The sequence below is a fragment of the Capsicum annuum genome, chromosome 10 (genome assembly GCF_002878395.1).
Source record: "Capsicum annuum cultivar UCD-10X-F1 chromosome 10, UCD10Xv1.1, whole genome shotgun sequence".
NCBI classification, from domain to species: domain Eukaryota; kingdom Viridiplantae; phylum Streptophyta; class Magnoliopsida; order Solanales; family Solanaceae; genus Capsicum; species Capsicum annuum.
Genome location: NC_061120.1, coordinates 193,041,487 through 193,052,731, shown reverse-complemented (window position 1 = coordinate 193,052,731; position 11,245 = coordinate 193,041,487). Strand labels below are relative to the sequence as shown.

The 11,245-nt window shown below is 34.8% G+C and overlaps 2 protein-coding genes across 3 annotated transcripts; both read right to left on the bottom strand.

Moving 5' to 3' along the window:
• Positions 1-1,423: 1,423 nt before the first annotated feature.
• Positions 1,424-3,452, bottom strand: LOC107843469 (thaumatin-like protein). Its single transcript, XM_016687778.2, has 2 exons — positions 2,585-3,452; positions 1,424-2,351 (listed from the first exon to the last, which is right to left on the bottom strand). The coding sequence occupies exons 1-2, from the start codon at positions 2,646-2,648 to the stop codon at positions 1,678-1,680; spliced, it is 738 nt and encodes a 245-aa protein (XP_016543264.1). The 5' UTR covers positions 2,649-3,452; the 3' UTR covers positions 1,424-1,677.
• A 2,120-nt stretch (positions 3,453-5,572) lies between these two features.
• On the bottom strand, positions 5,573-10,504 carry LOC107843468 (glucose-induced degradation protein 4 homolog). 2 transcript variants are annotated; one of them, XM_016687775.2, is made up of 8 exons: positions 10,157-10,504; positions 8,979-9,034; positions 8,033-8,176; positions 6,593-6,666; positions 6,433-6,487; positions 6,302-6,364; positions 6,089-6,216; positions 5,573-5,944 (listed from the first exon to the last, which is right to left on the bottom strand). In XM_016687775.2, the coding sequence occupies exons 1-8, from the start codon at positions 10,203-10,205 to the stop codon at positions 5,866-5,868; spliced, it is 648 nt and encodes a 215-aa protein (XP_016543261.1). In that variant the 5' UTR covers positions 10,206-10,504; the 3' UTR covers positions 5,573-5,865. The 2 variants fall into 2 exon arrangements, with proteins under 2 accessions (XP_016543261.1, XP_016543263.1); XM_016687777.2 differs by having other exon boundaries at positions 5,573-5,977; positions 10,157-10,295.
• Positions 10,505-11,245: the final 741 nt, after the last annotated feature.

Here is an 11,245-nt window from a genome sequence, read left to right as displayed (position 1 = left end):
GAGGGAAGTTGTACATAAGATTTTAGGGTTCCCAAAGAAAAAGTCCATATTTCTCTGGAACATGTGTCTGCCTTCTTTCTTTACGTAAGCTTCCACATACCAAAGGTGTGTATCAGCTCAATGTTGGGTCCAGCCCCATAAATAACGTTTTGAAAATCTTTCACGAGCTAACAATTATTCAAAGTTCATTGTTCGTAAAATTAAAAATGTACGCTTGATAGTGGGAGCATTAAATAATATTTAAAAAATTTACTTTCAATGATGTCATTGGTGATATCAATAGAGACAAAAGAAGCTCATGAGCTCATTGATTGAATACATCAAAATAGAGAGATAAATAATATAGAGAGCAGTGAGATTTTCCATAGAATGTGATAAAAAATAATCTGTGAAGAAAAAATTAGAGTTAACAATATTTTAGTAAGGTGGAATAAAAAAAGGGGATATTTCTTTCTAAAAATTACACAAATACACAACTTAAATTTTATTTATTACAAAAAATTCATCTCTCCAAACATATTACAAAAATCTCATTTTTCTCTAAAAATGCATATACATAGCTTTGTATGTATATGTCGGCCTTGTCATACTTGTTATATATATGAATCGTCCTTATTATGTATATGTCGGCCTTGTCATATACAAAAGTTTCTATGTATATGTCGGCCTTGTTACGTATATAAATTGGGAGAGGGAGTAAAGTAATTAAGAAAATAAAAGAGAGTGTAAATAATTCTAATAAGGTTGAGATTTATGTTATTTTTATTATTTCTTTTGAGTGTGTAGTAGTTCATGATTTTTATTTTTTTTAAAAGAGTTTTCACGTAAAAAATTTAATATCATTATTTTTCATTTCTTTCCCTATTAATTTTCACAAATACTTTTATTGTAATTTCGCGTTTAACCACACGTAAGTGGCATGACGTATTACGGTGTAAACCCATCTAAATTATCACTTTGTTTTGCTAACTCAAAGGAAGGAATTGTTCAAGACCATAAAACGGTCCAAGCCATTTCATCTACCTCCAATTTGGGATTCGTGTACAGTATATCAACGAGAGACTTCTCTATGTGATACAGAATCTATGTATAATATAATGGATGCTAGTTTTGCAAAAAAGGACTAGAATTGTAGTAGGTTGATGTAACCATAAAAAATTTTAATTATGAAGAATCCTTTGATAATGAAACAAATAACAGCATGAATCAAGTAATATGTTTTACAGTCATTTTAGTCTTCACCAGAATAAGAGAACATGTATATTGAATTGGTACTAGTCACTAATACATGTTGAACATGTTGAATTCGCGATGTCACGGTTAGTGGATGAGCTACAGAAAATATAGCTGATCTTAACTAGTTTGGGATTGAGACGTACTTGATTGATTAAGGTGTTGTTAGAATGTAGTAAATGCAGACTACTGTTTTAAGCTAGTTTTTCCATTAAAGCCAAATAACAAGAAAGTGGGCCCTTAATAGCAGGGAAGTGACTCTTCATCACATCCTAAATTAAATATATGTTGCTCGACTTTTCAAAAATACTGCCGTGTATTTATCAGACCCTCCAAAAGTTATGTATTTTTGGAAGATCAGGCACGAGTGCAACAATACTTTTGGAGGTCTGGTAACATAGTCCTAAGTTACAGGGGGGTTACATAGCAATATATATAAACCTCTCACTTGGGAGGACAGAAAGTAACTAGATATCGCGGAGCCCTACATGTGTAAAGGCTGGAAGCATCATCAAATGCATAACTATAAGCCTTGGGACAAATAGCCTTAAACAAATTTGCAAAAACAGTTGGCTTGCAAGTTTTGGGATTTGCATATTGTCCTGTGCAGCAGTACTTTGGTGATTGTATAGCCAAACAAGCACTTTTGCACCCTACCACTCTGTCTCCAGATTTCACTTCCAATGCTGATGGACAACATATGTTTAAATCAACTTCACACTGCGCTACGCCACAGCCAGCGCCCCCTCCAACAGGCTTCATCGACACTGGCAAGTTGAACCCATCGACTAAGCTTACATCATAGAAATGTAAGGGTGAAGTCGATGAGCCTAGTGTCATTTCCACTATAGTAGCCGGGGGCTCACCTCCTAGCCCCCGGCATTGTAACTGGCCACCACAATTGCCAGTATCACATTTTCCTTTCCCATTTTCGTCAAAATGACAGTTCTGTCTAGCCCATATTCTCCCTGACCACTTGTCAGGCACATCGAGGACTATTTGCTCGCCACTGCTGAGGTGAAACCCGCCATCTTTTAGAGTAGTCTGCCCTGCACCGCCGAGAATCCCTGGCCATATGCTTTCCTTGCAGTTGTTTACTAGAATGACTTGTGTTCCATCTGCAGTCACATGAAAAACAATGTGGTAAATTAGACAAATTCATTTTCTTTCTTCTTCACTACACACAACTGCGGAACCAGAATTTAGAGTTTATAGGTTCTGAATTCTAAAAAACCACAACTTATTGGGTTCCGAACAAATTATATACATATTAAGTGAATTTCATAACATTAAACATAGAATGTTGTAGCTTTCTCTCTAGTTCCGCGCCTGACTAAAGTTGGAGAATTACCAGAGCTAGAAAGGAGGAGAAATATGCAGAGCAAAATATGGATAAGATAAAGTGAACTAAGCATTTTTGAATTGTATCACTAGAAATTGGATGACCAATTATGGACAAGGACTCGAGGATTTTAAAGAACAAATTGTCCTAGTAGAGAGAACATTCCCCTTAAGGAGATAAGTGCTTGTGTGCTTTCTTTTTGCCTCTTTTTCTTTTTAATTTTTACTTCTTTAGAATATTTAATGTTGTTTTGAGTTTAAGGTTATGTACATCACTAGCATAATGTATTTTTTACACTATCAGATCATGATTAAAAGGATATTTATAGGTAATCTTTCTTAAAATGTGAGATTTGTAATCTTGAAAATAAGACAGGTAACCTGCTACAATATGTAAATGGAACTTCGATAGTGTAAAAATCTCTTATACTGACAGTGTGCATACTCTAAACTCTTTTAAACTTTTTCTTTGGAAAGAGAAGGCATCTATACATTGCTTCAATTTGAGGACTTCTACGTCCAGTATTGTTTTAATTAATTAAATGGCAGTGACAAATATAACTTCACATGGTTAAACTTTAAAGAAAATGCTGATGAGCTTTATGTATTTTGTTCAAGATTAGTTATAACATCAATGTTGATCAACATAATGTACGTTATTTTATTGGGGGCAACGCTACTATTACTTACGAGGGAGACAAATAAATGTGTAGATTTTCTGGCGAACGGACGAAGAAAATTTGCTAATCGGGAAAGACATACTCAAGGATATGGAGTTTCTTCTCCAAACAGACTTAAGTTATGTAACTTAGGAACGTATTAAGAAGATTAATTTTTTTTTCAATGTATCATAGGAAAAAGAAAAGAAACAAGATTGTTTTTACTATTAAGAAAAAGATTTGTTCTGAACTTTTTGAAATGTTGTGTAGTAGAAGCAATCTTCTAAGTTTTGTAAAGCAAAAGGGAAGTCCTATATATGTAGATTTATATCCTAACATGCTAAAGAACTGTCTTCTAATATCCTTACGTAGGAAATTCTAAAAGAATTGATTTTAATACTAAAGAATATTTTACTCTTGACCAGGAAGACTACTTTAGTTGCTTACCTATACATAAATTTCACAGTAGCTAGAGGTTAGATTGGAATCTGTCAAATCCCACAGGCAAAATCTCTCTTTTCTTACTTTGTTTTCTTTCTTAAAAATGAAATAGAAGTTTAAGAAAGTAAAGAAACTTTTATTTTTTGTGGTCCTAAATTAAAATTATGTTAAATGCATTAAAAAGTCTTTTAATCCTATGATAACATGTGAGAAAATTTGGCTATTAAGCCTCTTCAAGTTTCCAATTAGCAAAATGGCCTATTAAGAAAATTTGGTTATTAAGTTTCTTCAAGTTTTCAATTAGCGAAATGGCCTACTTTTCAATTAGCGAAATGGCCTGCTTTTATTTTCTCATCTGTCGAATTGATAATCGATTTGTCCATATATAGGTCGGATCGATAATCGATCTATTGAATTGATAATCGATTTGTTCATATATATAGGTTGAACCGATAATCGATATGTCTATATATCGATCGGATAGATAATCGATCTGTCTCAAAAATGGGTCATTTCTCTAAAAAGAAAAAAAACTTATAGCCTATTTAATTAAAAAGAAGACTTGAAAAGGTCATTTAACAAAGAATCCCGTAACATGTCACGTGAAAAGTTGACTTAAAATATTGTCAAAAATGAAAAGAGATCATTCATTTTGAAATAGACTAAAAAGGAAAGGAGGTCTTTTTTAAACAGAGTGAATGTCATCTTGTGTTGGTTACTTCCCTATTAAGTCAAGGCTCTTTCAAAACCAACCTTTCTATCTTCGTTCAAAATCTACCTTTCTACCTTACAAAGATAGAGATTCCTTTCTATCTTCGTTCAAAATCAACCTTTCTACCTTACAAAGATAGAGATAACTACCTTACAAAGATAGAGATTCCTTTCTATCTTCGTTCAAAATCAACCTTTCTACCTTACAAAGATAGAGATAAAATTTGTGTACATTCTACTTTGATTAGACTCTACTTGTAAGATTATATTAAATATATTATTACTATAGTAGGAATAAGAACACAGAAAAAGAAGGAAGGAGTAAAATATCAAAATCGTTGCTGCTGTATAGATCACAACTATTGGAAGTTTAAAAATCCTACAAGATCTTCAATTATTTATTTTAGAATTTTGTTGTTTAGAAATTAATTTTCCCAGAAAATATACTAGTGAAGCCCCTAGGCTTTTGTCTAGTGGTAAGATACAGCGCGGCGCGTGTGCAGGCGCACGTAAGGGGGGTGGGATCCGACCAGCGATAAATTAAAAATTTGTCTCTGTAAATGGAGAAAAATAGAAGTACAACTCAGTATCTAACGAATTTCGAATCGTGTGTCAATGACACTGGAGATCTCTCAATTATGTGATTTCTAATTACACCAAACTTCTCTTCTCCATGCTAGAAAGCTCAACACTTGTTATCAGTAGTTCAATCGATCTTTCATGATCAAATTGCATACTGTCTTAGTTTGTAGTCCTTTGCATCACAAGTGCACTATTACATTCTAGTTCCAAAATGCAAACCAACAGCCTCCAACAGTTCTCACTGCATGAGAGAGAAATCCAGAAGTTGGTGCAATTGAACTTTAGGGGGCAAGGGAATCACAAAGGTGAAAAATCCAACCCTCAATAACACAAGGAAAGTTCAGCTGAGCTACTAAGATTTCCTGGTGCAATAGAACTCACAATTCTTTTGATGATGAAAACTGATTGAAATGAGGTCATCCAGCAAATCAAAGATGAGCCTTCCTTAGTGGCTCAGTTGGTAAGCTACCTAAACTTTCACTTTCTTGTTGAGAGTTCGATTTTCCACGTTGCAATCTCTCCCTCATTTCCTCTTCTTCTACCCCCAAGGGGGGGGGGGGGGGGGGGAGAGAGAACGGGTCTACCCAGTATGGACGAGATAAAAGTTGATAATAAGAACATAGTTCACTAAAACAGATCTCAAATACAAAATGTCTACTCTAGCACTGGGACTCAGCTCATTAATATATCTTCATCAACTCGACAAGTGATAACTAAATCAGGACCTCTGTTTCCTGTGGGAATCTCTATCTATTGCCAAGGCTCTAATGTGTAACTGGAAACTTTGCATTCACTTGACAATAAGCAATCTGATGGATGGCTCAGAAATGACATATGAAAGCCAGTAAAGCTAATATTTACCGACCATCCATACTGATACACCGATATTGATGATGATTTACTGCAACTCATATGAGGAAAAACTGAAACCCAATCTTCCCTCATTTGTAGATTTCAGTTCCAGCTTCTGAAAAGGACTGCCGAAATAAATCCAATCACTTTCTCAGCAACTTCAGATGTATGAAGATTACAATAGATGAAGAAGGTTTATAAGCACAAAATAGGTACTCCATATAAATGGGAAAACCTTAAAAGAGATATAACTTGGTAAAAGATGGTACCTGCTATTAGGATCGTAATAGAAGCCATTGATGGAGCCATCACTACAGGAGAAGCAAACATAGTAAAAACCAGCTATCGTCAACCCACAGTCTGTTCCAACATTCACGAAGTATTGTTCCTTCCATCTCTGCACATTCAAAGTTAGAATGGTAGCACATATGAGCGCTGCAATCAAGCTTCCTAACCGTATAAATCAGTAATAGAAATGTTACCATGAATATGTATGGGTAGTTACTCAGGTCCAGTGATTTACCGCCATCGACCTCCACTTGGCTCTGTAAAGGGCAGAAAACATCAAGATGGCTGAATATGTACATTTAAAGAAGAAGCTTTGACTGCTTACCAGAAGGGGTGAAAATGACGGAAACTTGGTCCAGTGCTTTATGTCATCGTCTGATCTGATCATAAAACCAAAGCAGTTAATAAACTTCTATATCTGTAAATTAGTCAAACCACTTGGAATAACTATTGGCCAATCTAGAAAGAGGAGGAAAGGAGCATACGTGGCGCCCCATTTGCCAGTGAAGAAAGTATAGTTCTTGGTATCAACAATTTCTCCTTCCCAGAAAGTAACTACCTGGCAATACCACAAAAAACTTGTATCATGCTACATTTTCGAGGTAGGCCCATGATACAGATATAACATAGCATTCAGAACATAATGGTGCTCTTTTTACCAAGAGAGACGAAGAGCAGAAGATAAAATTTCAGTTACATGCTGAAGACTAATTACACCATGACGAATCACTTCAATAGTGCGTAAATTTTGTTCTCAATGGGAACAAAGCTGCTAGAGATTAGTGTGTTTGCACCTAGCTGTACTTTGTGTGTAGCAAGCCTTCTAAAGCAGCTCTACTAGAATATATTCAGAATTAGGCAACTAATTGATTGTTTAAGTCTAGCATAGGAAGAAGTTCTAATGGACAGGCGAGGAGACCCAGCTTCAATTCTGGTACTCCATTACTCTACTCAACACCACCTCTCAAAACTCACTAGGTTTCTTTTGTATATAAGGGAATGATAAGCAAATTTCAGAATTTATTTTCTTTGTTGGGTGTGTTTTGGTTGGGGGATCATGTCAGCGAAAACTTCAGGACAAGGCAACAAGCAGCAATTACAGCTAACTGAAAAGCTGCCCTTGGAATTAGAGAAAATGAACAACCGTGAACTTGGAGGACAGTAACAATGTATGTGAACTTGGAGTACTGCTCCGCTAGACCAAGGAGATTAATGGGAACCAAAATAGCTGCAGAGAGAGAGAGAGACTACTGATGCACCCAAAACAAAAAAAAGAACTAAACTGTTCTTTCTTCATCAAGAGCAGCTTATAACTTTTTTCCTCCTTTCTTTCCTGGGTGGTGAAGTTGAGAAGCCTTTCTTTTATGTAATACAAGTAAGAAAGAATGGCAAGTAAAGTCCAAATAAAAAACTACAGATGTACTAGAATAGACAGGAAACAAAATCATCAACAGCCATTTTCTAAACAGGAATCAGAAGAAAATTAATATTTTCTCTGCACTAGAATATCTACAGCAGACAACTACATATAGGAAGTTTGCTTCAATCAGAAAATCTCAGATATATTATTTAGACAGTGGGCATTAAGCATAGATAGTGATTTTTGAAGTATCCTGGATGAAGCAGCGAAAAGTATAGGAATTGTAGGATAAATAACTTGGTACTGTGACACCACTTGGAATCATAGAAGAAAAATTAGATCAGTTAGATTAAGACCCTTTCTGTTCACCTATCAATGACATTTCAAGCAACGTCTTCCTACCTGTGTAGCTTCATACTAGTGCAGCCAAAAGGTTAAGCCTTCAAGAGATGCCTATTCTTTATTATTTAATGGAGCTACATATTCATGTATCAAAGAAATTTAATGAGGAAGAAAATGGAAAAGAGATCTAATGCTCATTTAACTAAAAACAAAGGCTTCTTACTGGTGTATCTGCCATAGGAACATTAAGAGCTTCCATTGTACCACACAAATATCCATGATCAAGGTCACAACCTTGAATTCGCACATTCACTCGCCAAGCTTCATCCTTTTGCTGACTAGAGACGTTCTGAGTCCCAGAAAATGCCTGGAATAAAGCAATGTTGTGAGAACTGATGAAACTTCACACTTGTTTGACAAACTGAACAACCATAAACTGTAAGTTGTCACGCTTCAGACCACTAACTTAATAGTCTAAAGGTACAACAAAAAAGAAGGATTGAACCACCTTAATGCTCTTTTCATGATTAGCCAAAACGTGACGGTGAGAAGCATGCCCTCTTGCAGCAGTTGGATCAGTGGGTCTATCGGCAGTTGATCACCTGAAGGTGACTTTTTAAAAATGGCCTACATTGCTTCACCTCAGGGTTTTTGCAGCCAGAAAAAACACCACGGGTGTAGGCTACCAAATCACTTAAGGGTCTCAATATGTGATATTCCGAAACCTCATTACTAATGGAATCCATATCATATGATCTCTGAATTGATCAAAAGATCCTTTGCTTTGGCTAGAATCCGTTACTTGAAAGAAACTAGATCTTGTTGAATCGTATTGAATATTTTACATAAGTTTTGTACCTTGCTAAAAAACCGATCCTTGTTTGCTACTGAAGTTAGATTTCAATCAATGCAAGCATGACTATTCTCAGTCTACCAAGAGCTTACGCAGCAACACTTGATTATTCTCATCTTATACAATTTAGATATGATACAACAAGCTAAGAAAAAAATTACCAAAATCAGATATGGGGGAACTCAGACTCTTCTCTGGTATAACGCCCGCAAGCACATAGAAACAAATCAAAACAATTATGCTTCCATTGTTGAAAAATAAAAACAGATAGAAACTACAGGAGCAGAGGAAGAAAAACAAAAAAACAGAAGCTCACCTGTCCAACACTTAGAAGTGTACAGGCTGAAGGCAAAGTATTTCCTGAAGTTCCACCTTTGCAGTAGAAAGAAAACGAGCATTTCAGTCAGTGCAACAACTACTTACTACTTAACAAACGCAAATCACATAATTTGACACCAAAAAGTACAAAAATTTACTAAACACAACATACTAATACAACAACATACCCACTACACTGCAACAAAATGGGGTCCAGGGAGGGTAGAGTGAATGCGGACTTTACCCCTACCTCAGACATAGAGAGGCTGTTTCGATACACCCTCGGCTCAACGGAAAACAGCCCATAAGCAGTTTACATAACACTACATACTAATACTATGATAATTAAAACTGAAATCAGAGATTGAAGAAATTCAATTCAAATTACGATTAAATCATTGAATTGGGCAAAGTGAATGGCCCAGATCTTTTAAAAGGAATCTTCAAATAAAAAATAAACAAAAAAAAAATGCAAACTTTTTCTGATTTTCAATGTAAAAACAACAACGGTAACAACAACAACCACGCACCCAGCGTAATCCCAAAGTGGGGTCCAGCGAGGTAGAGTATACACAGACTTTAGCCACTACCTTAGAGGTAAATAGACTGATTCTGATAGACCCTCAACTCATTTCAATATAAAAACAACAGCAACAATATACCCTGCGTAATCCCAGAAAATGGGGTCCGGCGAGGGTAGAGTATATGCAAACCTTATCTGCTACCTTAGAGATTAAAAAAAAACTGCTTTCAGTAGACCCTCAACTCATTTCAATAAAAAAACAAAATAACAATATACCCCATGTAATAATCCCATAAAGAGGGCTCCGGGGGAGGGTAGAGCGTAACCATACCTTACCGACTATCTTAAAGGTAAGGAAACTATTTCGACAGACCCTCGGCTCATTTCAATGTAAGAACAACAAACAAATAAATCGGCATTGAGCTGACTAAAATAAACTTTGAGGTCGTTTGGTTGGAAACAAGTGGGATTAGTAAGGTGGGATAAAAAGATAACACTAAAATCTCGAGATAAGCTATCCAACCAAAGATAAAATAAATTCATCCTAAAATTAATATAATTTCTATATCCATAATCAAAATTGCAAATTGGATTAAATAATAAAGGTAATTTTAATCAAAAACGAGACATTAACTAATTGGAAGGTAGATTACCAGAAGGGTGAGAAAGTGCGGAAGAAGTCTCCACCACTCTCACAGGCATTTTTTGGTCGCTTCAGCCTTTTGGATCCAACAGAAAATTGAGAATTGGGCAGGAGAAAAATGAGTCCATAGACGCTAGTCTTTTATTTAAAAAAAGACAAGTGGGTCCCACAATATTCCAAGTTAACAAAATAAAATGTTTGAATAATTGGGACAGTTGTCCGATAATTGTATTAGTTGTCTCAATAATTTCGCACAGTTGTTGAACAACTTTGCACAATTATTGAACAACTTCACGCAGTTGTTGAACAGCTTTGCAAAGTTATCAAACAACCTTGATAATTGTTTCACAAAATTGTCGAACAACTATCAAAGTTGTTCGATAATTTTGTAAAGTTATTGGAACAGAAATATATTAAAAAAAAATTGAAAAAAACTAATATTATCCCTTTCAACTCATTTTTAAAATTTGAAACCCACTTAATTGAGAAACCTGTTTGTCTCTTCTAGGTGAAAGGTGAAAATTGAAAAAATATATTTACATTTATTTATTTTTGAGTGTTATATCTCAATTATTCATTATTTCTATTTATTACTTACTTTAATTAGCACATTTTTTGAGAGACTTATATCTCAATGATTATTTTTTTGTGTGTTAAAACACGCTTCGATGTTAAATTAGCATATTCACACTTATTATTAATTGAAAATAAATATTTGATCCACTCATCATTACCGGTATTTTAATATAAAAAAATGATAGTTGATAGCTCAAATGATAAAGAAAATAATGATAGTTGAGCTAGAAACATGAAAAAATAATAGCTTATGGGTGTGTTCGGTAAAAATATTCGAGAACTCAAAACGATATGAGAATAGTAAAGAAGAGAGAAGTCAAAGGTACCAAAATTTCGACGGAAGAGCATGAAAAAGTTTCTGATTATAAACATATTGGAGATGAAGTCCGTGAAGAAAGAAAGATTTTTGTGAATTTTTTTCAAAATTTATTTGTTGATTTATACCAGTTGATTTGTTTATGAATTTTGACAGTATTCAACTGATTGACAGTTATGAATACATATTTGACTGTTATTTGAAATT